Here is a 26,743-nt window from a genome sequence, read left to right on the forward strand (position 1 = left end):
AAAACTTCAAATGCTTCTGTAATATTTCTTGAAGGCTAGAGAGTAGGCAGGGTGGGGAGAGGCGGGGGCTGGGGCGGGAATGGATAGGCTACCTAGTCCCCTTTCCTGGGGCAAACAGGGTCCTCTACATCCACCCAGAACCTTCTCGCCTTCACCCAGTAACTTTCCACTGGCCTAGAGCTGGCCGTGTGCATGTGCAGCCTGCATGCTGCCCCAGGTGTGGGTCCCTGGTCCCCACTGCAGCAGGCACTCAGCCAGGGCAGGATGGTTGACGCACGATTCTGCCTAAGATCCCAGCAGCCTGGAAGTTGATAAGGAGGGAGCTCTGGCCTCATCACCCGGGACAGGCTCAGGGGACTGGCTCTTGCTGTGACCATTAGCTGGACAGCTTCCAAATTACAGAGATGTGGAGATAAGGGGGCAAGGGCCCAGGGACTCTGGGCTGAGTGGCCAGGGAAGCTGGGGGAGGGATAAAGATGGATACCTCTGCTCTTAGGGCCGCAGGAGGCCTGCGGGAGATAAGACAGAATGCTGCAGAAGATAGGGGAAGACCTAGGAAATCGGTGTGGAGGAGACTGAACGGCAGCCCCGGGTAAGGGCTAGTCCAGACGACAGAACTGCTTCCACCAGATCTCCTACCCCACTTTCCCCTCAGGCCTGTGGTAACAGCAGAGTGGGGAAACAGAGATGGGCTTTAGTCCTGCAGTCATACGAGCCTTTCCAATGGATGGGATTTGATTGACAGCCCCAGTTCACCCTCCCAGCTTCTCCTTGCCTTCCCCTGCCTGGGAGCTCAGGACAGACTTAGCATATCCCCCTGTTCTATGACCCGGATGACCCAGAAGGGCAAACTGAGGCAAGTAATGAAAGCAGCAGCTTCCTTTTATATTGTTCAGGTCCCTAGAATGAGCAAATAGCCTACAGCTGAGAGAGTGACAGCGGTGGGAAAAGCTTCGCCCTGTACCACAGAGCCCATTCTCAAGTTCCAGCCGCCATGTCCCCTCAGCCTTTTTTTTTTCTTACAAAGCTTGGTTCCTTGAACTGAAAGAGAAAATGGAGCCCTACAAGACTTGGTGGGGGGGTCACAGTCTCAGCCAGGCTTCCTGGGGGCTCCTTCCCACCTCTGGGCTCCTCCCACTCATTTCTGGGGTCTCTGCAAACCCAGAGATGCCCTCAGCCATGACTGTGCCACTTGGAAGATGCAATCGGGTGCCGGGGGCACCACGGGGGGATGCTGTGGCCTCAGATCTGCGGGGCTCCAAGGATGGCATATGTACAAGCTGCAGAGGGCTCGAGGTAAGGGCTGGCTGCAGGAGGGAGCGGCTGCACACAAGCTGGCTGCAGCAAGTTTATGTCTGGTCTTGCAGGAGCTCTGAGAGGGTCACAGGACAGGGGAGGGGCATTCTCTGAAGGAGGGCAGGGGTGGGGGGAGGGCTCCTCATTCCCGGTTGGTGCCAAAAAGCTGCAGGAAGAAGGTGAAGATATAGATAATGTCTAGGTAGATGTTGAGGGCTCCAAAAATATACTCCTCAGGACTCAGCGAGTGTCGACGGTTACCCATCAGCAGCTGGGTATCAAATGCCAGGAACTAGAAGAGAGGGAAGGATAAGAGTCACATATTCAGTCTGCGACCCTGAGGGGCTGAGCTGCTGGCTTATTATCTGGGTGTTCAGTGACCTGGCTGCAACAGCCAGAACTTTCCCAACACCTTCCTCCCTGATTACGTCCACCCCCTGCCCCCGCCCCCGTTTACTGAGCACTTATTTTGTTCCAGGCAGAAATACAGCAAAGGGGTAGGATCTCTGCCTGCTGAGGGAATGCGGGGCAGGGGGGAGGAAGAGGTTGTTAGTGAGAGGAGAGTGACCCCAGAGTATTACAAAGTGCTCCCCGCTACCCCTTGCAGTGCTGAGGGCTAAGGGGGAGCTGCCCTGTGTGGGTGTGGCTGCAGCTAGAGAGGGCTTCCTGAGGCAGGGGGCTTTCTCTGTCAAACAGACTTCGTGCTGGTTTTCTAGGCACTGCTACATATTTTTTTAGTGGGGGGGGGAGGAATGCACGTTCCCGGTAACCTGGGGTGTGAGTGGTTAATGTTATACACTTTCCAGACACAAGCTCCTTGGAATAGAATTGTCATTACTAGAGGAAACCGAGGCCAGAGATGTTAAATATTTATCTAAGTTCACCCATGTGGGGAAATGGCAAATCCAGGCTTTGAGCAGGCTAGCCACAGCGTCCGCTCCACCCTGCCACCCTTTGTAGCACCCAGGGTCACCAGTGAGTTTTCTGCTCTCCCAGGGAACCTTCCAGGCCTAACAGATTCCCTTAGCCACAGCTCCTCTCTGTCCCCAGCCCTTCCCTCTGACCATAGACACCCTCCCCCTCCCCATGGTTTTCCTCTAGGTTCAGTCTTGGCTGCAGAAACCCCTTGCGTGCCACACATAAAATCAGGCAGGCAGGGACATCTTTCAGAGGACCGAGGCCCCAGAGTCTCCCGGGGTCTAAAAGGGGAAGCAGCATCAATCGGCACCGGTAAGATTTCTTTAGATTCACTCGGGTTCTGTGCCTAGCTCCTCCACCACACGTCGGAAGGCCCGTGTTTCTGGGCTCCTCACATACAGTCACACAAATGCCGCCCGCCAGGAACTGAGTCGGAACCGACAGAGGACATGTCTGTGAGTTAGGCTAGGCCCACTGCCTAATGTTGGGAGGGAGAGCTATGAGATGATTGTGTGGAACCCGGGTCTATGCTATAATTAGGGCTGTGGAGGGGGAGCTCTTGATCATTCAGGGGGAAGGTGTCCTAGGAGGGGTGACATTTCCCCTCAGCTGTGAAGGAGGCGTGGACCTGGGATAGAGCCCTGGAAAGCCCTGGGGACCTGCTGGACCATTGTGAACAGTGAAGAATTAAGTGATTGGGAGGTAGGGGAGCATTGTAGGTGACAAGGGGCTGTTACCAGACCTTGAAGCCTGTGTTTGGCTGGAGTGAGGCTGAAGGACGTCCCAACCCCTTTCTCTCACTCCCTCCTTAACCCAGGACCCAGACTCCTTGGAGTTGTGTTATATGTAGCCCATAGAGCACCCCAGGGGGGTCCCTGCCCTCTATGCCAACATCACAAAACACAGGGACCAGAGACTCCATCAAAGAGCGAGTCCAGCATGTGCTGTATGTGGAGGGTGATTCTGAGCTCTGTCTGTGCCACCTCACTTGGAGACTCTGTCCTGCTGCCGCCACCCACCCAGCTGGGAGAATGAACAACCCTCGGACTCCCTAGCGCTGAACAGAGATGAGGGTGCTTGTCTCCCGAGGCCGTTCTGAGACCGTGATAACCATACTGTGCCCAGGACGCCTGGCACACAGCCGACACCTAATGAATGGTGGCTGTTACTGGAGTTTTACTGAGGCATCTGTGGGAGCGGTACCCTCCCAGGAATAGGCAGACGCTGCTAATGAGACTTAGGTGGCTTCCACATCATGTCGGAGAGGCAGAGAGATTCTGAGGGGAATCTGCATGGCCTTAACAGGAGGAAAACGAGCTGTGGTAAGGGTTGAGGGGGCCTTGTTTGCATGGATCGGGCCTCTGAGCTCAGCAGCATTAAGGGCTGGACCCCCTGCGACACAGACTGAGTCTGGAAGGCTGAGGGTCCAGTCAACTTCATCATGTGACCTCAGAGCCCTCGCTTCACAGAGCAGGAGAGCAACGACGACGGTCACACAATCCCTGACTCTCATTACTCTAAACTATCATTTTACGCCGCCGTTGGTCGCACTCAGCAAAGAGATCTGGCTTTTCTAAGTGAAATTTCCTCTGCAAAGAGAGCAAGCAGGCAGAGGGGCCAGCTCAAAGGCTGCGAGCTGTTTAACAGGCACAGCTGCCAAGCATAAGTTAATAAATTGCTGAGCTGGCTTATCAATCAGCAGCGCTTGGTTGCTTTCCCGGAGCCTGGTCACCCCTGGGTGAGCTCATGAAACCGAATCTTTCGACCTAGAAGGCTTGGACCTGATCAGGTCTGGGGGTGCCCCTCCAAGGAGCACCCACCCAGTGGCCTCCCAGAAGCTGGCTGCAAACAAGAGTGGACCCACTGCTGCCTGATCCCTTGGCTCCTGGCCCTGGATTCTCCTCCACATGACACTAGCTGGGGAGGCCCATCCCAAAGGGGCTACCACTCACTCCTGAGAGCCAGCTGGGAGCTCTCTACCTATTTGCACACACTCATATTTAGTGAGCACCTACTGTGTTCCAGGGAACTTGCCCTCACAGAACTGAGCACCTACTGTGTTCCAGGGAACTTGACTTTGAAGAAACAGTTTAATGAGGGCCACAAACATCATCAGATCCATCATAAGGTCCAGAGAGACAGCACGGCAGATAAAGGTACTTGCCAGCAAGCCTGACGGCCTGAATCTGATCGCCAGAACCCACACGTTAGAGACAGCTGACTTCTAGAAGTGGCCCTCTGATCTCCACGCACACGCTGCGGCATGTGCATACACAAGCACACTGCAGTTAAATGTAAAATAATTTTTTTAAAAGTCCCACCATAAGCACAAAGGAGAAATAACTGGCTAGCATCTCCCCAGGCAATGGGGAGTATTGTCAACATCCTGAGCTGACAGCAGGTTACCCTGTTCCCAGTTAACACACTAGCTGCAGACTAAGTGCAGCTGTTGACACCGGAAGGGTGACCCTTGGTTGAGTTGGAGGCCAGCTGGACACAGGACTCTGCATGAGTGTGTGGGATGGGGAGGCAGTGCAGGACCAGGAGTAATATATGTCAAATGTATAAACAGTCCCTGTGTGCCCTGGCAGGTGGGCATGGCACTGTTTGGCCTATAACGTCAGGGGTCTTAGAGACTTAAATGGCTGGCTGATAGTATCTTGTCTGGTGATGGAACCTGACCCTCACCCCTTCTCTGGTGGGACGGGAGCAGAGTAGGTTTGCAAGGGGTCTAAGAGGGACCTTCACAGGGCAGAGGAGCTGAGGGTGTCTGTTTTAGTCCACCACACAGTAGGGCTGCACCTACACCAGTGCTTCTCAACCTTCCTGATGCTTCAACCCTTTAATACAGTTTCTCACGTTGTGGTGACCCCAACCACAAAATTTCGCTGTTACTTTGTAACTTTAATTTTGCTACTGTTATAAGCCATAAGTAAACAACTGGTATCTGATATGTGACCCCCGTGAAAAGGTCATTGGACAACCCCCACCCCCACCCCAACCCCAAACGAACCGGTCCGGAACCAAGTCCATCCTACAGACCCCGCAACGCAGTGCAGTGCAGGAGCTGTGAGCCCCGGGCTGCTCTTACAGGGCAGGTTCTGACAGAGCTTTACTGGAAACTACCCAGCCTGTCAACAGGGGCCAGTTAACCAAACTGACGCAGAACGGAGTCGGAAAACCTCTCTGATATCTGCTACCACGAGAAGAAAGCGACCTGCGGAAACGACCTTATCACACAACTGCCCAAAAGTACATTTGTGACTCAGGAGCCTGAAGACAAACATGTCCATACAATAGTTGAGGAAGACAGCAGCTGCCCGTCATGGTTGCCACTCGGGAAGCCAAGGGGCACGCTCAAAATGTTAGCTTCATCCGCATTTAAGATTTTTAAAAGTGGAAACCCAGGAATAGAGTATTCATATATTACAAAGTACAGTTTATAAACACAAGGGTTAAGGTGACAACCAGCACAGTCTTGTGACTGTTTTTTTAAAATACCTGCTTAAGCCTCTGTGATAAATGTCACATTACTGTCCCCTATCATCTGTTGACATGAGTGAGGCACAGACAGTCATGGGGCACAGAGTTGCCCCCATCGCATAGCCAAGAGGACAGCTGTCCCCAGATGCTGAGAGATGCAAGGTGGGGTGAGGTAAGATGAGATGCATACACAGCCCTTTGCTTAGAAAAACCCAGGGGGTTAGGGATTTAGCTCAGTGGTAGAGTGCTTGCCTAGGAAGCGCAAGGCCCTGGGTTCGGTCCCCAGCTCCAAAAAAAAGAACCAAAAAAAAAAAAAAAGAAAAACCCAGGCTTCCTAGTTGAAGGGTACCCAGGACTGGTCCCATCGGGTGCCCTGCTCCCCCTTGTACAACTGGAGGTTTGACTTTGGCCTTTGGGATGTCTCCTCCCACTTAGCCTTCTGTGGGTTAGTGACACAATGGGACCCTTTCTCTGTGCTGCAGTCAGACAAAGCAAGGGCACTCAGCGCAGCTGTGACCCGACCATTGCCCCGTCAACGATGCACGAGAAAGGGACAACAGGAAGTGTCCAATGAGGCCCTGGACCCTCCGTGGCACGTTCCCCATTCCACCAGCCTGGGCTTTACAGACACCGAGACTATCCAGAGCCTCTCTCCTAGAACCCTCAGCTCTGACCCTGAGAGCTTCCTCCGTCTTTCAGGGTAGGGACACCCATCATGGAGGCCAAGGCTTCTTGGGGTTCTGGTCAGGCCTTGAGAGGCTGCCCCTCCTACATCTGTCTCTCCCACACTCAGCCTTGAGTTTGCAGCTTGACCCCTACCCCTTGCTGGATGCCAGGACTGAATGCTAGCAGAAGAGGGTGAGTCAGCTCAAAGGTGTTGGAGCGGCTCTCACATGCTCTCCCCACCAGTGCTCTCTCTTTGGGTGCTTTCTTGAGAGGTAAACTCATGGGCCAGGCTGTAGGGCTGGGCAGAAACTGTGCAGGGTGGGGCCAAAAGCCTGTCTCCCTCTAGCAAAACCCGAGGCTTCAGGGATCCACGCTGCTTTAACCTGGCCGGACCTTCTTTGGGGTAGCTGAAGACACAGGATTCTTACATGCTTGACAGCACGCAAGGGCATGTCTTCTCGTCTCTAAGCAGAAGGGCCCACCCATGGACTCTCTCAACTTATGTAACTTTTGAGACGGTCCGAACCATCTTGCATTAATTGAATGAGACATTATGGGGGTCACTGGGCACCAAAATTCCTCCTCCTCCCTGTGACTCACACACGGGACACTGCTGGGCCATCCCAGTGCCTCAGATCCCTGCCCCCACTCGCTCCTCAGGCATCTGTTCACCCCACAAACACCTGGGGTGTGCTAGATTGTTCTGGGAGCTGGGGCTATACCCATGTACAGACAAGAGTGGCTGGAGAAAAGCAAACAGATCAGAAAAAGTCAGAATGTATCGTCCATCCCAGGAAGAGATAGGGTCTCCAGGGCTAGGGCTCTGGGAGGAGGGAGCAGCCCTTGAGTGTGGAAGTGCTCAGTCGGAAAGGAAAGAAAGCAGTGAGAAGAAAGCAAGCTGGGAGGGTCTCAGGGGACAGAGGAGCAGATCGGTGTGGGATCCTGGGCGTGAAGCGAGCCTGCTCTGCCTAGGCAGCAAGGGACTCGGTAGAGCTGGAGAGGAGGAGTTCAGAGGGGGCCTGTGGGGTGGGAGGGGGGCAGCCATCTGCTGGATGTGAAGCAGGGGATTCCCACCCCTGCCTGCCGCCTGGGCCAGAGACAGTGGGCACAGCAGGGGAGGCTGTAGGGGGATCACAACAAGCCTGGAAAAGAAGGGCCCTGAAGGTTGGCAGAGTGCTTAGCCTGCAGAATGGAGGTAGAGCCATGAGACCTGCAGCCAACTGAGTCTGATGTGTGGGGTGTCGGAAGGGAGAGAGCTGCCAAGGAATTTGCCTTGAGTGGGAACTCTGAGACAGGCCACAAAGGCAGAGGGTCAAGGGTCAGTCAGATTTCAAATGGGCACCCTGACTACTCAACCGGACATTCTAGTGTGGAACTCAGACACCAGGGCTCGAGATGTCAACTCATAGTCATCAGAATGAAGCCTAAAATCCAAAGTATTGGGCGAGCCTGGGGTCCTGAGGGAAAACAATGGAAAGACTCAGGGACCCAGGGAAGGCCATGATGGGACCCGCCTAATCAAAAACCAGGAGCCCAGAGGCCTGGAGGATGCTTCTGCTGAGTTAGGCTGAGGGGGGCTGAGACTGCCTGCTGGGCTTGTCCCCTTGGAGGTTGCTGGTGAGCTGGATAACAGTGCTCAGCGGACTGGGGAAGAAGCCTGGTGGAAGAGCTCACCCTCAGCATGCAGTGCACAAACGCAGACTTCAGTCCCTGCCCTGGAAAAGGCACACAGGAGAGTGTGGGAGCAGACAACTGGGGGAAGGGGGGACTGGGGTGGGGTGGGGCACTGTGGGAGATGAACAGATTCCTAAGGAGGTTTTGCTCTATCTGAACAAGAGCTTCAGGGAGATGTGTGTTAGGAATATTTTGTGGGGTTTACACTCCATGCTGACACAAGGGTCTAGCAGAGAAGTCAGCACATGATGGTGAAGACGGTGGTGGTGGTGGTAGCGATGATGGTGGTGTTGACAAAGAGGACGGGAATGGTATACCCTCTCTGCAGGCGGCCACAGAGGCACTGGACACCAGGTTCAGGACACCTTGGTCCTGGGACACCCGTGCCTGGACCTGTCCATTAGATCAGTACGGGCCTTGCTTCCTTGTGGTAAGAAGACACAATGAAGCCTCGGGTGTGAAAGGGTTCTACAGAACGCTATGGGTGGGACAGACGGCTGGGATTATTTTCACTACTCTAATAACACGAGGGCTTATTAAACAGATTTAAAGGCTTACCATCCACCCAGCCCTACCTGCCTGCAGCCTCCACATGTGCTGTAACCTGTCCCTCCACAGGCTGTTTTCCAGCTCCACGGCCTCCCTCGCACTGGCATGACTTCTCCTGTCCCCAGCCAGGGCTGCTCCCTGAGGCCTCCTGATGCTACTGCCCCAGGGGGGTTGGTGGCCCTGATTTTTGCTCTCTTCCTTTCTCCCATCCTGAGTTCTGCCCTGCCTTGATTCTTGTCTGACCTCAGCATTCTGACCTGTCATGTTCCCCTCCATACAAGACTGAGAGAGGGCTCTGTCCATCCTTTGCCCAAGTTCAGCCAGGAGAAGTTCCTTCTCTCTTAGGGACCTCAAGGACTGGGAATGGCACAGAGTAGCCACAGTGCAAGGATTTGTGACAAACCTGGGACTCTAGCCACTTAGGGTAACTGAGCAAAACAGAGAGAGAGAGAGAGAGAGAGAGAGAGAGAGAGAGAGAGAGAGAGAGAGAGAGAGAGAAGGTCCAGCCAGCCATTGATTCACCGTGAAGACATATCTCTTTGGATGGCTCCCCATGATGTCATGGGCACCTGCTTGACTCTTGGGTGATCCTGAGGCATATATTGGGGTCCACCTGACTCGAGGATATGTTGGGCTGCCTTGGGTGGTATCTTCCCATCTTTGGCCATGTTGCCTGAGCATCTGCTTCTAGGCACTCTCCACCTGGCCTCTGGAATGAGAGCTCCACATTCCCAGCTTGGTCCTACCATGTCCCAGGATGCCCGGGATGACCTCAGCATGTTATTTGACATCTCTGAACTTCCTCTTCACTGTAACCTGGGCAGAGATGGACCTATCTGCTAGGTGTGGTGTGAGAATTTGGAACGAGAGAGAGCCAGCGGCGGTGGAGGACGAATGAGTGCTGGATAAATATTAGCTGAGCCCCAGGTGTGGTGCGTGCCTATAATACCAGACTCTAGGGTCTGAGGTGGGGGGATCGCAAGTTCAAGGCCAGTTCGATTTTTTCTTTTTTCTTTTCTTTTTCTTTTTTTTTTTCCTTTGGAGCTGGGGACCGAACCCAGGGCCTTGCTCTTGCTAGGCAAGCGCTCTACCACTGAGCTAAATCCCCAACCTCCGCCAGTTCGTTTTTTAAAAGACAAATAAGTATTGTGCACATGTAAGGAAATGAGTTTGCTTTCACTGTTCACTGAATTTGGTGAGGATAGAGAAAAATGAGCCCCCTTTTGCCAGGCATGTGACTCTTCCCACACTGCTCTAGGACTGACTAATTTGGTCCACACTGCAGGATATCCCTGTGCTATGCCCAAAGTCCTGGTCACAAGTCCCCTCTGGCCACCAGCTTCTACCCTGATGCTCTAACATTCCTGTACTGTGCTCAGAGAGTGTGCCTTGGACACGAGACAGAATTCCCGGAATGTAAAGTCACACCAGCCCTACCCTCAGATGCTGTAGGAAAGGTTCCACACAGACTGTAAGGAAGACACACAGGGTGGAAGGGCTTGAAGAAAGAGAGTCACAAAGCTGAGAAGGTGGCCCCAGGAGCCCGGCCAAACTCACCAACGTGAACACACCCGCTCCTAGCACAGCATAGACGGCGTGGAGCCAGGGGACCTGTGGAGAGGAAAGACAGGCTTAGTATCTAAAGAGGGGGCTGGCAGAGGTGCCAGAAGTTGGGGGTAAGGCTCAGTCTGGAGGATGGAGGAATTGGGGTTACTCCTTTTTAAGAAGCCCCAGTCTGAGGGAGGCTTGTGATTCTCGGGGTGCTCACTGTGGATGGATGGAGAGACAGACTTGGCATGCCTTCCCTCAAAGCACAGCCAAGGCTCAGGCTGGCCCAGGGCGACTCCTCCTGTTTGCCAGTCTGGCTCTAGGCCCCTCCTGCTGTCCCTGCTCATCCCTGTTCTATCTGGGGTCTGCCTGTTCCTCCACAGAGCTATCTGTCTGTGCCTTGGAAACCAGGGCTCAGGGGGGAAAAGTCAGTCAGGGTGGGTATGGACGTGGAGACATCTGGAGTCTCTACCAGAGGGGCATGATGGTCCTGCCTCTGGAGGCCAGGGCCTGGGCTTACCCCGACTCTGAACGCTAACGTCTCAACTGTAAGGTGCCATATTAGCACTACCCCTTGCGTATCCCTTCCAGAAAACTTTCTAGAAGGTTCCTGGAAGCAAAGGCATCCCCTCAGCTCAACATGGGTCAATAAAGGGTTCTTTGAAGTTCTGGGGCTCCTTCCTGTAGCCCTCTCCCCATCCTAGATACATAGAGGCCCCCAGGCCAGCTCCAGCCCTTCCCTTGGTCAACAGGATCCTGGGAAGAGCCAAGAAAATGCCAAAATCAATCTTGACAGCCTAGACTGGGTGCCAGCTGCCTGGAGGCGGGGACTGGGCAGTATGGAAGTGTGTTAGAGGGGATAAGGAGTGCCATCCCAGCCTGGCAGACAAGAGGCCATGGGAGAACAGGTACCGGATGTGGCCATAGATCCAGCACGTTCCTTCCTGTGTTCTTAGGATTTAAACCACCTGCCATTGTCTCCAATCTGTTCCCGAGCATTGGTTGCAACACAGTAGGCATTCTTTCGGGCAGGCAGGATGCCAATCGGAGTCCCCGGGAAGAGCCCTCCGGTGGGTGGGCATTTGCAAGATGGGGTTGGGAATCTACTCATTCCCCTCCTGCTGTCTAGCCAGAGTCTGCCTCTTTGAACTTAGCTGGTTTCTCAGGAGGGCCTCTGAACCCGCTGGGCCCTGGAGCCCCATTGTATCTTTCTCCGCTACAGTTCTTCTCCCCCTGCCCCTCCCTCCACCTGCAGGAGAGGACCGTGAAAGTGAAGCCGGATGCGGCTCAGAGAGCTGGGCAGGTGCCCAGGCCTGCCAAGAAAAGCCTCCTTGTTTGCTTGCGTATGCTGCCAATACACCTGGGGGCAGGTGCCAGGAGGGTTGGACGGGGTGGCAGGCTGTGAGGCTTTGGCCCTGGGTTGCCCTGCAGGGGTAGGGGAGCGTGCACCCTGAGCATCGGGCCTTCTCTCCCTCCCTCACTGGTCGGCTGAGACTCACATATTGGAAGGGCAGGAGGATGGCGAGGAGGAGTCCACTGAAGAAGAGAGTCATGAGCAGTACAAACAGCACACCGTGACAGGAGGTGAAGTCAAACTGCAGGACACAGGGAGGCAGTCGGCAGTGTGCGGGCCAGAGGCTGACACCCGCAAATTCTGCACTTGCACCCATAACCCGGTGCATCCCTCTTCCAGGCAGTATCCCCACACCCGACTCAGCCCTCTGCCTCTCCTCAGCCCCACACAGACCCCTGGCTCACGTGCCCTCCCATGCCCACCAGCTCCAGGGCTGACCTTGGTCTGGAAACTGAAGATGGTGACTGAGAGGCAGACAAGAGCTGTGATGCCCAGGCACAGCAGGACAGACGTGGTGTTGTAGTAACTGAGGATGGGCAGGTGGGCGATCGGTCAGTAGGATCCCCATCCCCATCCCTCCTCTCCTAGGACCGACCTGTCCTACCAGAAGCTGACCTCATGACCTATGCTCCCAACCCGTCCCGTTCCCAGGACTCACAGCTTTCTCAGGTTTCTCTGTCACTCACTATTAGGGAGAAGCTCTCGAATAGGCAGAGAGCGAGGCAAGTTTATGTTGGTGTCTGAGGGCAGTTTACGTCACCAGGAACCTGGGGCTTTAAAACCCGTGGATGGGGGTTGGGGATTTAGCTCAGTGGTAGAGTGCTTGCCTAGCAAGCGCAAGGCCCTGGGTTTGGTCCCTAGCTCCGAAAAAAAGAAAAAGAAAAAAAAAACCTGTTGATGATATCATCTTCCTTGCCACCACCCCTAATCCCAACCCCACCAGCCTACTTGGGTCTTGGAGCCCCTGGCCCTGTAGTGCCTAAGGAGGAGACATCTAAGCCAAGGCAGCCCATCTGCTTGGGTCCCTCCCCCATCTAAGAGCTCCCTGGAAAGATGGGTTTGTGAAGAGCTTCCCTCGGATGTGGCCAGACCCTGACTGCATGACTACCTAGGCCGCTCCTGTCCTTTTTACCTGGACAACATCCCAGTGAGGTAGGCCATGGACAGGGTCTGCAAGAAGAGCAGGGCAAAGGGATGTTACCCGGGGCCCCAGGCACCCTCAAGTTCTAGCCCAGGCTTCCACCCTATGCATATAATCCTTGTGCTGAGCCTGCCTTGCTACATTTGGTTTTCTTGCACCATACGGGTTTCCGTTCAGGATGGAAGCCCAGCTAAACAGTGTTTCCCTGGCTAGCCTGCAGGCTTCTCAGGCTAGCTGTCCCTTTATCTCCTCGGCAGCCTTGTTCTCCCAGGGAGCACCTTCATTCTTCATTATCCTGCTTCTGGCTGGAACTCCCACACAATCTCCCAAGGACAGGAGACTGGGAACACAGGGTGGCAAGGGAGGGGGAGGGGGCGTTCATCCCACTGAGAGGGACCGATGGGATGCTCTGGTAGTCGAAGGGTTCAACACCTGTTCCACAGGGGCCCTCACATCGGATGTCCCCTGTTCAGACTCTCTGGCCTTCGAAACCCGTGCTGCCTCTGTCCTGCCTCCTCTCCCACTCAGCATCTGTCATCCCGGTCACTTACAAAGATGGTCAGCAGAATCAGGTTCCAAGGGAAGTGTCTCCTGAAAGGCAAGCCATGGGCTTCAGAGGATACACACTCTGCACTCCGCAGAGCCTCTTCTGCCCTTGGAAACCGTCTTATGTTCCCATCGGCCCCATCTGCCTCAGAGGCGCAAAGTGAAGGGCAGAAGGGTTGGCCAGTTTGACTCCAGTTCAGAGAGGGATGAGGCCCTCTCAGGGCTGCACAGCGCCCTGGTGGAGGGCAGGGCTCAGAGCAGATTTTCAAGATCCTACTAATAGTCCCACAGGCAGCCCCCTCCCTCACCGAGTCACGATCTTACCTGGGCCCAGAACAGCAAGCCAGAGTCAGGTATGTTGCAAAGAACACGGCACTGTGAGAGAGACAGGTGGGCAAGTCAGAGGGTCTCTCCTGAGGCCGTCCACCGAGCAGTTGGTCCCATGCTGCCACCTCTACCCAAACTGCACCAGGCAGGATGGCAAGAGCAGAGGGAAGGGCCTGGTCATCCTAGGACTCGGCAATGGGCAGGATGGTGGTCCAATTCCAAAAGAGGAAGGTAGAGTTGGGTGGGACAGGCCCACCTCATTAAATCTTAGGAACTACAGCCTCTGCTGTTACCACGCAACCCAAGAGGCCTCAGAGACCTGTGGTGTTTGTGTGTTTGGTTTGGAAGCACAGTTTCACTATGTAGTCCAGGCTGGCCTCGAACTCTCAGTGAGCCTCCCTCTTTAGCCTCCTGTGTCCCGAGACTGCAGACTTCATCACCCTGCTCGGTCGGCTAAGAGACCTCAGTTAAAACATTCAGTCACACACAGGGGCTGGGAGGGAGAAGCACGTAGCCAGCGAGCACGAGGGACCTGCCTTCAGTCCCCAGAACTGGGGTAGAAAGCTGGGCATGGCAGCACGTTTTGGAGTCCCAGCTCTCAGAGAGTCAAAGACAGGAATGGGGTTTTCAGGGGCTCAGCTTGATGGCCGGCCGTCTGGCCTCACTGGAGAGCCCCAGGCCAATGAGGCTTTCAAAGGAGGTGGATGGCTTTCCTGAGGAGACACGCCAAACTGGCTTCTGTCTTCCATATGCACACGTATACATGCACGCTCACACAGATCCACATGAATGCATGTGCACTCCCACACGTACACCTGCATTACCAAAAAAAAAAAACCCCAAAAGCAACAACAACAAAAAAAAAAAACCTCACGCTGGGCACCGTGGTGTGGTGACGCAATCTGGTGCACAGGAAGTACAGGTCAGAGAACCAAGAATTCAGGGTCATCTCGATCTACTAGAGAGTCCGAGGCTAGCCTACTTCGTGGGAGACTCTGCCTCAGAAATAATAGATAACTAAAAGGCAAATTAAAAGCTACTCTAAAATATTACTGGGTAGATACTTATTGTTTTTATTTATGTAGCTTTTGAGGCAAGATCTCCTCATGCACCTCTGGCTGGCCTGGAGCTATCCACGTGGGCCAGGGGAACTGGATGGATGTTTGTTTTGGGTTGTGTTTAATAAATACTGACAAGATCCTCCCTTCTTCATGGACTTTGTTTACAGATGAGGTCGGGCGACTTGCTGTCGTGAAGCTATCCTCTCTCAGAAGGGCTGAAACCAAGGTGCTCTGGTTGCAGGGGGCCGCCTTCCCTCCACCACATCTCCTTAGCTGATTTTGTTATTCTTCTTCCCTACCAGGCTGCAGCAGCCGCATCGCCCAGTGGGAAGTGGCTAGCAGGTGGGTTGTTTGTTTGTTTGTTTGGAGAGTAAGGGTCAAAGATAAGGTGATGGAAGATGGGAGTTGAGCTCTCAAGACCGTTGACTACCAACACATGGGTTCTACCCTCAGCAGTCCCTCAGCGTGGCCTTGCAGTCCTTTCCCCATCTCCTCGGAATCTCGCCTGCCCTCCGTGACAGCAATTCTTCCTTCCCCAGATCTCCCAGGCTGCCTTACTCTCTGCTTTGTTCCAGAAGGATCTGAGATAACCAGGGAGGATCCTGCCGCTCCTGGACCACCATCTGCAAACCTCACGTAGCACTACCAGGCGTCCTGTCCTTCAACCCTTTCCCAGGCCAATGCCCTAGTCTGGGCTTTGGGTTCCAGGCCCTCAAAAGCCCAGTGACAGCTTACTTAATGTTCCTAGGGTCACCTGGTCTCCCACGTTAACCTCCTTGACTACTCCCCATTCTTCATTCAGCATCTTCCCTGGTTCTAGCTCCAGCCAGGAGCTGCCTCTCTGAAGCTCTCCTGAGAGAGTTTACTCAGTGTGTCTTCATCTCTTCAACCGGCCCAACAACCTGGCCTCAGCCCCATGTAACGAGAGCTGGCTTTGTCACATCAGGGTGACCCTGTTGAGTCCAGTTGTCACTTGGTCCTTGCGTTACCTGAGCTTGATGTCTGGTCCCATTGTTTCCTCAGTTCCACAATGACACACTTTTGGGGTTCCTCCTCCCTTCCTGGCCACTCCTTCTCAGTCTCCTTTAAGGCACCTCTAAAAGACCTGGGTTCTTCAAGGCAGACTCTTCCCCCGCCCCCCTCGCTCGCCCAAACAGATGAGCCCATACTTTAGATCTCCATTTTTTCCCTCTCAGCACTAGACTGGAACATCTACTTGGCTGCCCAGGGAACAGAACAGCTGTTCAGAAATGTATCGGATGTGGTGGGGCAGAGCTGAGCTCTGCATTCCCTCTGCCCCCGCCCCTCCCCCCCACAGCCCCCCACTGCCGAGGATGCCATCCAGCCATTCAGCGTCACAGCCAGAGGCCTCAGCATCAGCATCTTGGCACTCGCTCTCCCTCCACACCCAATTAATCACCTGCGTCTGCACAGCCTCCCCCTCAGACTTCACTCTCCCCTCCGTCCAGCCATCTCCCTTTGAAGTTGGGCCACCTCTTTTTTTCTCTCTGGCTGGGACTATAGCCCTCCTGCAGCCCAGCCTTCCCCGCTCCACAATACACGTTTCCCCCAGTGACTTGGCGATGCCTGCGGTACAGTCCACCCAGTGCTGGCTCCTCACCTCTGCTGTCACCATTCCTCATCCACCCTGCCGCTTCTCATCCCAACCTGTTCTGCACCCTCGAAACATGCCCATCACTCCACGGGCAAGACCGAGACCCCCTCTGACATGGCTTCCTCCGGAGCACAGGCGACTCAGCTCACGCGGCCCCTGCTCGCCTTGTAGCACCTAGAGGCCAGCTTTCGGCTTACTTCTTTTTTCCTGCCATCTAACCTGGAGCCTGGCATCAGGAAGTGCTCTTCAAATATTTCTGCATGAAATGAAAAGGCCAAACCAAAACAGTAACAAAGCAGGAATGCGAAGCTTGCGGGCCCCCGAGGTTCCACTGCCATCGGGTGCCAGGTGCCAGAGCTGTGGCCGCCCTGCACATGGAGGACAACGGATCCCTCCTGTCCCTAGAGGAAATACTCAGGCACCTGCTCCATAGGGTCTCGGTTGAGTCACGGCTCAGTCACTGCAACAACTATGACAGTAACAGAACCCCTGGCTGTGTGTCTCCTGTCACTCTGGACAGCCCAGAAGCTTCCAGGGACCAAGGGCCTCCTGTCCTTTTCTCTGAGCTCTCTTAGTTCCTCAGCCCTTAAGATGGGCATCGGAAGGAAGGCCAGAGACACTCAGGATTCCAAAGACTATGATACAGCTTTGGAGCCCGTGCCAGAAGTCCTGTCCCAGGCCTGCCCACAAGTTTGTGGCCATGGACAGGGATGCAACAGCCAGTGCCAGCCCCCTGTACTGAAGAACAGTAAGACCGCCTGCCGGCTCCGGGAGGCCTGGTGGGAAGTGCAGCTGAAGCACAGGCTTGGCACCGTGCTGGACTCGCCGAGAGCCACCGTCACCCCAGCCCTGACCTCACACTTCTCCTCCTCTGCCTGCTGCTCTCTGGTCTGCCACAGACACCATGTTCAGTGGGAGCAATCAGACAATTAGGAGAGAACCCAGTGGAGAGGGACCCTGAGGAAGCCAGGGCTGTTGGGGCCCAAAGAGAGGGGTTGTGTGTGAACAAGAACAGTTGGTTTCCTGCCGAGGCCTCAGCCCCCGGGGCCTGAGACAGTCTGCTCAGTGTCAGGACAGGGACTGAGACTCAGGCAAAAGACCAGGTACTAAACCCCACTGGCCTTTCCCAGCTGACTTGCCCTAGCCCCTGGGGCTACAGCCAGTAGGCAAGCATGTGGCTGTCAGGCAGTTCCTGCTTTCTACCCTGGCTCTGGCTCTGATGCTCGGGGGGGGGGGGCTTCTCTCTGCCTCAGTTTCCTCATCTGTGCAATGGAGATATCATGGCGGCACCTGCTTGGCAGGGTTGTTAAAACTATACATGAAACACTTGGCATGGCGCCCCACGCATTAAAAAGAGCTGTTTTATTCTCACTGTTGTGAATGCTGTCCCAACAGGAAGAGACAACAAAGGAGCCCTCAGGGAGCATTTGATACACAGGAGGTAAGGAGGCGAGACTCAGAGGCAGGATTGGGGAGACTAAAGGGGTGTGGAGAGCAGGGTAGACCCTCAGGTCTGCAGGGAGAGGTGGCAGATTGGTGGAAGAACTTTGTGGCTGTCCCAGGAGAGCACAGGCCACACCCATTTCCCACCTCTCTCCACCTGCTCATCACAGCTTTCTCTTTGAATGTCACCACTCCAAGGCCAGATGCTCCCTCCCTCCCCATCCCTACCTCTCTGGCACAGTACAATGGACTCTGCCCACCTCCTTGAGCTGTCCCTGCCATCAGGAACTCAGGACATGGAATCCCACAGACTGTCACAGAAGAGGGGCCAAGACACCATTTCCAAGGTCTCAGGGGGACCTACGTCTACCAGACGGTGCTGACGTGATAGGAACCATGCCAACCTGTTGTGTGGGCTGGCCGAGGTGGCCATCCCTGGGGCCTCATTAGATGTACGCACAGTACCTCCCAATTCCCAGGACTCAGTCACCCCTCCTGGGCTGCTGTCTGTCCCTCTGTCCTGGGCCCTAGGAAAGACTCTGTACGAATGTCTTCACTCCTGGAATCCTGCGAAGAGTTTCCTCACTGCTAAGTCTCTGGCCCACTTGTGCTAACGATGAGCCCACTCTGGGCTCTGGAAGCTCATGGGGGTTTATGCTCAGCCCAGCTCCTATTGAAGAACAGGCTGGGCCAGTCAGTGTGTCGGCTCCTCTGCCATGATGTCCTGGTGCTTAGTCCCGAGGGCCCTGCTGCTCTCTGACATGTCCTCCTGTCCGTCTGTCAGTCTTGCCCCTTGCATCGATGCTCCTGATCCTGTCCACCCTGTAAAGTCTGCATCACCCATCCCTGCGCAAGCTCCTTTACATACACACCACCCACCACCTTCTCCTACAGGCAGAGGCCTTCTGCCCAGTAGCCCCAGTGCAAGGCTGGCTCATACTGGACACTAATGGGGATCACAAAGAGAAGCGTTTTCTGAGTCTAGGATGGTTCTGGCCTTGGAATACCCAAAATTATTCCTTAGTTACTAGGAAGGAGGGTCCAAGTCACCTACAGCCTCAAGATTTTTCTTGCAAATTGCCTTCCATGTTCCTTAAAGAGTACAGGACTACTGTCAGCCAAGTGGCTAGAGGGCAGGAGGGACTGCCAGGCAGAGGGATTAAAAGCTCAAGTCTTAACTTGAACCCAACTCTGCCACAGACTAGCTGTGTGATCTTGGGCAAATTACCCAACCTCTCTGAGTCTTAAGGTCTTCTGAGGTAATCATACCTACTAGATTTAAGGATCAAATGCAATACTGTACACGGAGCACACAAAACAATGCCCAGCCCTTAATTAGGTGCTCGTTAAGAGGTGGCTCTTATGATTAATAATTTCATAAGTATTAATAACAATGTTAATAGGAGAGGCAACATTATCATTAGAGAAGGTCAAAGTATTCCAGTCCCTTCCCTCCTAGGGTCAAGGTACCAGTTCTCTTCATCTCAGGGCCCTAGCCCCACCCCTCGCCAACCTGTGTAGGGACTCCCACCTCCCCCACCCCCACCCCAGCTGTCACATCTGAACAATCCAAGAGTCGCTCCTGGCCAACTAGGGGTCTTTGAGGCCATCCCCCCTCGGATGTGGGAATATCATGGCTTGGATCTTTCAACAAAGCATGGTGGGCATCTCTAGATAGGAAACTGGAGTGGGGAATACTTACTAGGATGCCCAGTACCAGCCTGGGTTGGCCTGGACATAGTCCTTAACGACGTCACTGTAGAAAAAGATGGGCAGAGTCAGAGGCTACCCCAGGTCTGTTTCTGCTCAATGCCTGTACCTTCCCCACATGGACTCAGAGGAAGGAGGTGGGACTGGGCTCTAGATGGGCAGGCTGGGACCTAGGGGAGCCTGGGTGGGTGACTGGAGCAAAATGAAGCATCATGGGCAGGAGGGACTGCCCACCTCACACTGTCTGAGGAACTTCTCACGTGTTGCACACCCAACCTTCCATCCAGCACGAGGATATCCACGGCCCCTCATCTCTCCAAGTGGATAGCCCAGGGGAGGTTTGATGGAGTCCCCCTGCTCCAGGCCTAACACATGGCCCTCCCGGAAGGCATCTGTCTACACTGCTAACTCACCAGAAGGTAAAGAGAGCCACCACAGCCAAGGTCACCAGCAGCTGGACCAACAGGATGGTATAGACCTAAGGGAGGCAATGACCAGTTTAGGCAGCCCTGAGCCCCAGCAAATCTCTGAGAGACCCCAGCTCCCAGGGATTCATTTGAATCCAGACCTCCCTACTGGATGTTTCCGCCCTCCTTCACAGGGTTGCTGGGCAGATTCAGACAAGTGGAGGAACAGGAAGGGTGCCAGACCCCAGAGGACAAAGAGCAGGGGCCTTGGGTGAGACCTCAGAAACACATGCCAGGAGGAGCCATGAGCTGGGATGGCGGGAGAGAGGGAAAACCCTCTGCGGGCAGAGGCGGGGCCAAGGTCATTCTAGGGGTTCCCACATAGGGTCCCAAATCCCTCGTTGCCCTCTCTCCAGCCCAGAGCCTGGGAGAAGTGGTCACCTTTCTGATGAAAAGCTGACGAACTTTCTGGTCGTCCCAGCTGAAGGTGCTGAAAAGCTCATGGTGTCCTGCAGGGAAACCACCTTCATAGCCAGAGCTGCTGCCTGGGTAGGTGGGGAGAGGCTCTGAGAGTTTGCTGCCAACCCGGCCTTCATGCCAAGGTTGCAACTTAACATGACAGTGTCAAAGGCTCTCTAGGCTTCTGAAATCTTTCTCCCCAGCCCCACTGTTAAATACCCCTTTGACCACCCCTGTCAACCACACATCGATCTGTCTTTCCGGTCACTTCTTACTCTCCCTGATTCCAGGAATGAGCTATCTCCCATCCTCTCCTTCCACAATGGTTGGGTCTCTGGGGACCAAGCTGTGTTATACAAATGTCCCCTCCCTCTTGTGTCCCCATCTCCCTCCCTGGATAGTCCGGCTGCTTCGAATCAGCAAGGAACGGCCACGTCTCCTGGCCAGACAATGTGTCCTGGGACCAAACATCCTGCCTGACTCTGGCTGCTCTAAGGCCCATGGGTGGGGACTGAAGGCTAGGGTAGAAGGGCTGGGCTTGCCGATGCTCAACTGTAAACCAGGGGCTGCTGGGAAAAGAGGTCAAGAAAGAGCGAGAACACAGTGGGTGGGGTCCAGGCCTGATCCCAAAGCTCTGGCTTTTGCAGGAGTAAAGACCCTACAGCCAAATGGACCCACAGGTGGATCTACCAACCTGTGGGACGAGCCGTGCGACCCTGTGCCTTCTGAGGCTCTTTTGGTTTGGGCAAGGGTCCACTTCACGGAGATCAAGTTGGATAAAACAGAAACTCTGCATAATCTGTGCTTAGCGGAGGCTACACTGTCTTTGCCCTGGTGCCCCTCCTCAGGGCCATTCTCAAGCCCTGAAGGAATCCACTCTGGTCCCCTTCACTATGCCCATCAGGTCTGATTAATCTTCCCTTCTTTCCCGGCAACAGCCCCTGCCGTAGTCTCTCAGAGATGACCGTGGCACTGCACTGTTGGAACTCTTCAATGGCTCCTGTCCTGCTCATCCCTCAAGTTCAAGTTCCTTGTTTTGTTTTCCGTGACGTGGTCTCAAGCAGACCAGGCTGGTCTTGAACTCACTATACGGCTGAGGATGACCTCGAAATTCTCCTGTTTCCATCTCCTGAGTGCTGGGCATAGACATATGCTACCATGCCAGGCGAGTTTAAGTTCCTTTAAGGATGCCAGGGTGAGCAGAGTCTTCCAGCCACCCCTCATCCTGAGCGGTCCTCCATCCCGAGTTCTCAGACGTGACTACGTTTGTTCAGCTACCTGACTACTTGCTCCTGAACCCTGCCCACCAGGTGCTTTCTGGGGGACATTCATCGTCTCCTCCTCACACGCTAACTTGAGATGCTCTTCAGAGCTCCACATGGATACAGGACATCTTCCCTGATAGACTGGCCAGATGTAAATCACCAACATCTTCACTAATAATGACAGTTCCAAGATCCCGGCAGTGGCACCTTGGCTGAGCAGACTACAGGACCATTGCCACTGGCTGAGAGAAGGGACCCTAAGTCCTTAGCTGCAGGCTGGTGAGATGGCTCAGCAGAGAGGACTGAGTGTCCCTTACTGATTCTTGGTCACAGGAGCTGGAGTGTCCAGGGAAGGCAATGGGGACACAAGAGGGAAGGGACATTTATATATCAGAACTTGGTTCTTGGAGCCCCAATCATCATGGAGAGAGAGGCTGGGTGATAGTTTATTCTGGAATCAGAGTGGGGAGAGCAGTAAGTGACCAGGAAGACAGATGTGGGGTGGGCAGGAGGGCCTTAAAGGGGTATTTGACGGAGGGGCTGGAGAGAAAGACTTCAGAAGCCCAGAGAACCTGATAGGTAGGGCAGGGAGCTACCCAGCTGTCTGTTGCCATACCTGAGTCACTGAGGTAGACGAGCATGACAGGCAGCTCACGGGAGCAGAGTCACAGACAGGACTCTGCATCCCCAGGGATGAGCTCAGACGTGACACCTCCCACGAGCGAATGGGTGTCACCTGCCGACTGCAGGGATCAGCCTCCCTGCCACCATAACAGCTTAGAGGGTAGTCCTTAAATAAAGCATCCACCCCAGCAACCAGAGCAGGAGAGACGGGAGGGCAAAGAGCTCCCCCACCTGCACGGGCCTTCCAGTAGGCCTCACTGGAGTAAGGCATCTGCGCTCTGGACCGAGGGGCATTTTTGGAAGAGACACGGACCATGGTGGTCGCTCACTCCTAACGAGCAGAGGCTCTGTGAGGGGTATTGTCCTCAGATCCCTTCTAGAACTTTACGGGCAGTGAGAGTCACGGGGGGGGAGGGGCAGAGTGGAGGAGCAGCAGAGAAACCCCGAATGGTCTGAAAAATTAAATTAAAAAAAAAAAGTTATGTTATTGTTATATGCAAGTACATGACTGACCATGTATGCACGTGCGTGCGTGCGTGCGTGCGTGTGTGTGTGTGTGTGTGTGTGTTTATGATTTGGGTGTATGCATGCTTTGAAGCACATGTGGAGGTAAAAGGCTAATTTTCAGGGGTCAGTTCTCTTCGTCTGCCCTGGAACCTGGGGATAGAACTGAGGTCATCAGGCTTTGAGCGAGGTACATTTACCTGCGTAGCCATCTCACCAGCCTGCAGCTGAGGACTTAAGGATCCCTCCTCACAGTCAGTGGCAATGGTCTGGTAGACTGCTCAGTCAGACAGTCAAGGTGCCACTATTAGGATCCTGGAACTGTCACTATTGATAAAGGTGCTGGTGACTTACGTCTGGCCAGCCAGGTAGCTAGTTCTCACACACCTACCCCACCCTGTGCCTGCAAAACCCAGGGGAAAGATGGGAAATAATAAGAGAAACTGGGAAGGGAACCCCTGTCCCTTATTCTCTGATAACCCTAGGCCTTACAGAGGCTTGATCCCACCACAGTTTCAGAACAGTCAGTATATAAATGCTGTACCCCATCTAGAGGGCACCTGCACAGTCAAGATTATGTCTGTGGTGTGGACTTTCACTAACCCCTCCTGATTGCTCTGCTCTCTGCCAACCCCTGGTCTGTGTCCCTTCTATGAGGGCCATTTTAATCAATCAATCAATCAATCAATCAATCAATTTATATGGGGTTTCTCTGTGTAACCCTGGCTGTCCTGGACTCACTCTGTAGACCAGGCTGGCCTCAAACTCACAGAGGTCTGCCTACCTCTGCCTCCCAAGTGCTGGAATTAAAGGCACGCACCACCACTGCCGGCTCTATGAGGGCCTTTTTAGACTAGACTAGAACTTGGCTTTTGTCCCTTATGGTCCTCTCCGATTGGCTGAGCTTAGTGATTTGTAAAGAGTCTCCTCTTCTCTTGCTGAGAGCACCCTGCAGTGGATCTCTCCTCCCTCCTCCCTTTTAGCCGTCCTCAGAACAACCCCCCCAAAGCCACTGTCTAATGTTCTGCACAACGACACCAAGTACGTGATCTCTGCAACTTCCTCTTACCCATCTGTGTCCGCTGCTCCCTCTACCCCTTCATCATTTAGAGACTTACTGGGGTCCACATAGGCCCAGCTTGGATGGAGTGGTACAGCTGTGGGACCCTGGGGGAAGGCCCCTGCCTTCAGCCCCTCTCCAGAGGTGGCCTCCTCGTAGGAGGGTGGTGCCGAGGGCACTGCTGGAGCATCCTTCTTCTCTCCATTTGCCTGCTGCTGCCCCTCAGTCCCGGGGGCCTTGTTAGCCACAGAGAGCTGTAGAGTAGAGGCAGAGAGAGAGAGACAGTTGCCAGGGGCAGAGACTCGTAATTCCTCCCCGCCAGCCCCTTGATTCCTGGAATCTACCTAGGTGCTCTTCCAACTTGTGCTAGGGAGTGGGACAGACAAGACCCTCCCTTGGGTTCTGAGCCCATGGAACTGATCTCAGAGGGGTGGGGCCAGCCAAGGAAAAGATAGGTAAGACAGTAAGCAGGAAATCCACCAGCGTGCCTATGGAGGCCAAAGAGCCACCTGGGGAAGGGACTGGACCTCTGTGGTCCTGCAGTTGCCCTGCGCTCTGGTGGAGGGCCTGACCCATAGGAGACCCTGTAACTGAACAAAAGGTTCTCCTATCTCATCGTCTTTCCAACTCGCTCACTGTCTTCAACCAATTTTATTTCACATGATCATTATTTTTTGGTTATTTGTTTGTTGTTTTTGAGATAGGGTTTCCCTATATAGCCCTGGCTGTCTTGGAACTTGCTCTGTAGACCAGGCTGGCTTCAAACTCAAAGATGCACCCGTCTCGGTCTCCCAAGTGCTGGGATTAAAGCTGTGTCACCATGCCCAGCCGGTCTACCAATCTAGGAAACTCAGAATCACAGTGACGTCTAAAGTCCCAGGGCCACACGTGGCGCCCAGGGCTGCAGGGCTCAGGCTCAGTCCCTGGGGACCGGCTGCTTTCTGTCAGGTTGAAAATACAGGAGGGGAGTGGCAAAGGGACAGTGTGCCAGGAAGGAAAAGACCTTGGTCCTTGCAGGCAGACAATTGAGGAGCCCCCCGTGACTTCACTCCCTCTACAGCTCGGAGACAATTGGATCTCAGGAGCCTTATAGCACCCCACACCCTTAAAAACAAACAAACAAACAAAAAAACTGTGGGAGTCTGGGAGCAAGGGGCTGAAGAACTAAGGCGCCTTACCACCAGAACAGAAAGAGGAGCTAGTTCCTGACTGTAGAGTGGGGTGAGCGTGGAAGGCGAGGCTCCACTTCCTGAGGCTCAGCTCTGTGTCTCCTGCCTCCAGGCTCCCTGACTCCCTTACCTAGACTGAAGGGATCATGTCTAAGGAAGCTGCCTTAGCCCCGCCCCCTTTCCACTCACCCCAACCCCAGAACATCTGGGACCCTACCACCCCTCACATAAGGCATTCCCAAGTGGCCAGCGTTAGGAAGTACTATCACCCAATGACATCATTTGGAGGCCTTTGAGGAACTTGAACACAGAAGGGTCTGAGGGTCTGAGGAGGGATGCCATTAGTCCTGAAGCCGGTATCAAAGAAAAAAAAAAGTAAGGTGTCGGGAGGGCCCTCTTCTGTCTTCCCTGCTGAATCCTTAGCACCTCTAGTCAGAGGGCTAGGGGACCCTCCCCCTTCACCCCAGGCCCTGGCGGTTGTATAATTCCACAGGCTGTTTATGTTACATAAGCCATCTGCACCACCCAAGCCTGCCCAGGCCCTTCCCTGTAGCTCAGACCTAAAATTGGTGTATTGATGTGGGGAGGCAGGAGAATGTTTTTATTCCAGTCAGTCCCGTGTCTGGCCAAAACAAAAATCAAAGCATCCTTCTGTGGGGTTGCCATAGTAACTCCCAGTCATAGGAGATGTATGCTGTTATCCAGAGTGGAATAATGAAAGAGTTGGGGTGGGGGGTGTCTGGAGGGAGAGAAAGATGACCCTAAAGTGGATGGGTCCGGCACTCAGTCATTGCCCCTCAAGGAAGGCTCACCCTGGCCCCCAAGAGGGGGCTCACTCTCTCTCTCTCCTCCTCCTCCTCCTCCTCCTCCTCCTCCCTCCCTCCTCCCCCTCCCCCTCCTCCCTCCCCCTTTCTCCTCCTTCATTCCTTCTTTCACCCAGTCTGGCTCCTAACAGAGCCCAGGGTACTGAGTTCTGTGATGCTACAGCAAGGGGTGGGAGACAGAAGAGGGGAGGAGAGCCTTGGGGTTGGGAAAAGTCCTAAGCCTATTCCTTGAAACGGGCTGTTTGGTCCTCTTGACATCAGCAAAAGACCACAAGGACCTTTGCACCGGAGTCAGGAGAGGATGCTTAAAGTGATTCGGAAAGCTTTTCCAGAATAGCAGGGAAGTAGGGGTCCAGCGAATGGAGGGTGGTGCAGGCGGCGGGGACACGCCCCTACCTTTCCCTGGGTCATGATGTCGTCTCTGGAGGAAGGGGTCCCTGAAGCGGGGGGTGGCCGCTTGGGTCACCGCAGCCTGCCTGCGTCTCTTCTTTCCTCCGCGTGGATTCTAGCAACATCCACTGCAACCCGGCCAGGCTTAGCGGAGCGTACCATCCGCACACGGGGGAGGGGGAGGGCCTGAGAGGATGCTGCTGCGGACGGACGCAGGATGCTGCGGACCTGAGAGCGGGCAAGACATGCGCTTTGACCTCCTCTGCGTCTCCCACACACTTCAGCCACCCCAGGAGACCGGGGAGCATTGCACTGTGGAGCAGCAGGTGGATGGGTCCGCGGGGGTGGGAGGAGGCACCAGGACTCCCTGACACCCGACCAGCTGATTCTCTCTGCCAGTGTACAGAGCTTGTATAAGGGCTTCATTTCAGCGCAAGCAGCCACCAGCCTCGGCCTTGTTCTCCCTCCCTGCTCGGATGGCCTCAATTTGTCTCCACAACCCTTTCATCGTCTATTTCATCGTTCACCATTGACTGAGAAAGTTCTGGATGGATTGTCTACTCTGCTTTCTATCAGGGTTCCGGGACCTTAGCCAGCCCTTGCCCCCATCTCCCCTTGCTCTGGTTTTCCCACTTGTAAAATGGAAGCAATAGAAGGCCCCACCCCCACCCCACCCCCACCCACACACCTTGTCTCATGGTGTGTCTGGG

At 54.4% G+C, this 26,743-nt stretch overlaps 1 protein-coding gene across 2 annotated transcripts; it reads right to left on the reverse strand.

Annotated features, from left to right (window-relative positions):
• Faim2 (Fas apoptotic inhibitory molecule 2) lies at nucleotides 1-26,307 on the reverse strand. Of its 2 annotated transcripts, none has more exons than XM_032886385.1 (12): nucleotides 26,040-26,307; nucleotides 23,709-23,904; nucleotides 20,180-20,247; nucleotides 19,745-19,809; nucleotides 19,324-19,377; nucleotides 13,500-13,550; nucleotides 13,181-13,220; nucleotides 12,621-12,658; nucleotides 11,927-12,014; nucleotides 11,634-11,729; nucleotides 10,144-10,197; nucleotides 1-1,588 (listed from the first exon to the last, which is right to left on the reverse strand). In XM_032886385.1, exons 1-12 carry the CDS (start codon nucleotides 26,052-26,054, stop codon nucleotides 1,439-1,441), a joined length of 915 nt encoding a protein of 304 aa, XP_032742276.1. In that variant the 5' UTR covers nucleotides 26,055-26,307; the 3' UTR covers nucleotides 1-1,438. The 2 variants fall into 2 exon arrangements, with proteins under 2 accessions (XP_032742276.1, XP_032742268.1); XM_032886377.1 differs by having other exon boundaries at nucleotides 20,180-20,283; nucleotides 26,040-26,303.
• Between the last annotated feature and the right edge of the window lie 436 nt (nucleotides 26,308-26,743).

Source organism: Rattus rattus, chromosome 1, assembly GCF_011064425.1.
Source record: "Rattus rattus isolate New Zealand chromosome 1, Rrattus_CSIRO_v1, whole genome shotgun sequence".
NCBI lineage: Eukaryota > Metazoa > Chordata > Mammalia > Rodentia > Muridae > Rattus > Rattus rattus.

Bases quoted from the DNA above. Each gene is read 5' to 3' on its own strand.
- Faim2 (XM_032886377.1), bottom strand. The intron at 20,284-23,708 runs GTAAGTCTCTAA...CCACCTACCCAG, and splicing joins CTGGGCCTATGTGGACCCCA to GCAGCAGCTCTGGCTATGAA. The intron at 11,730-11,926 runs GTCAGCCCTGGA...TGTGTCCTGCAG, and splicing joins TCTTCAGTTTCCAGACCAAG to TTTGACTTCACCTCCTGTCA.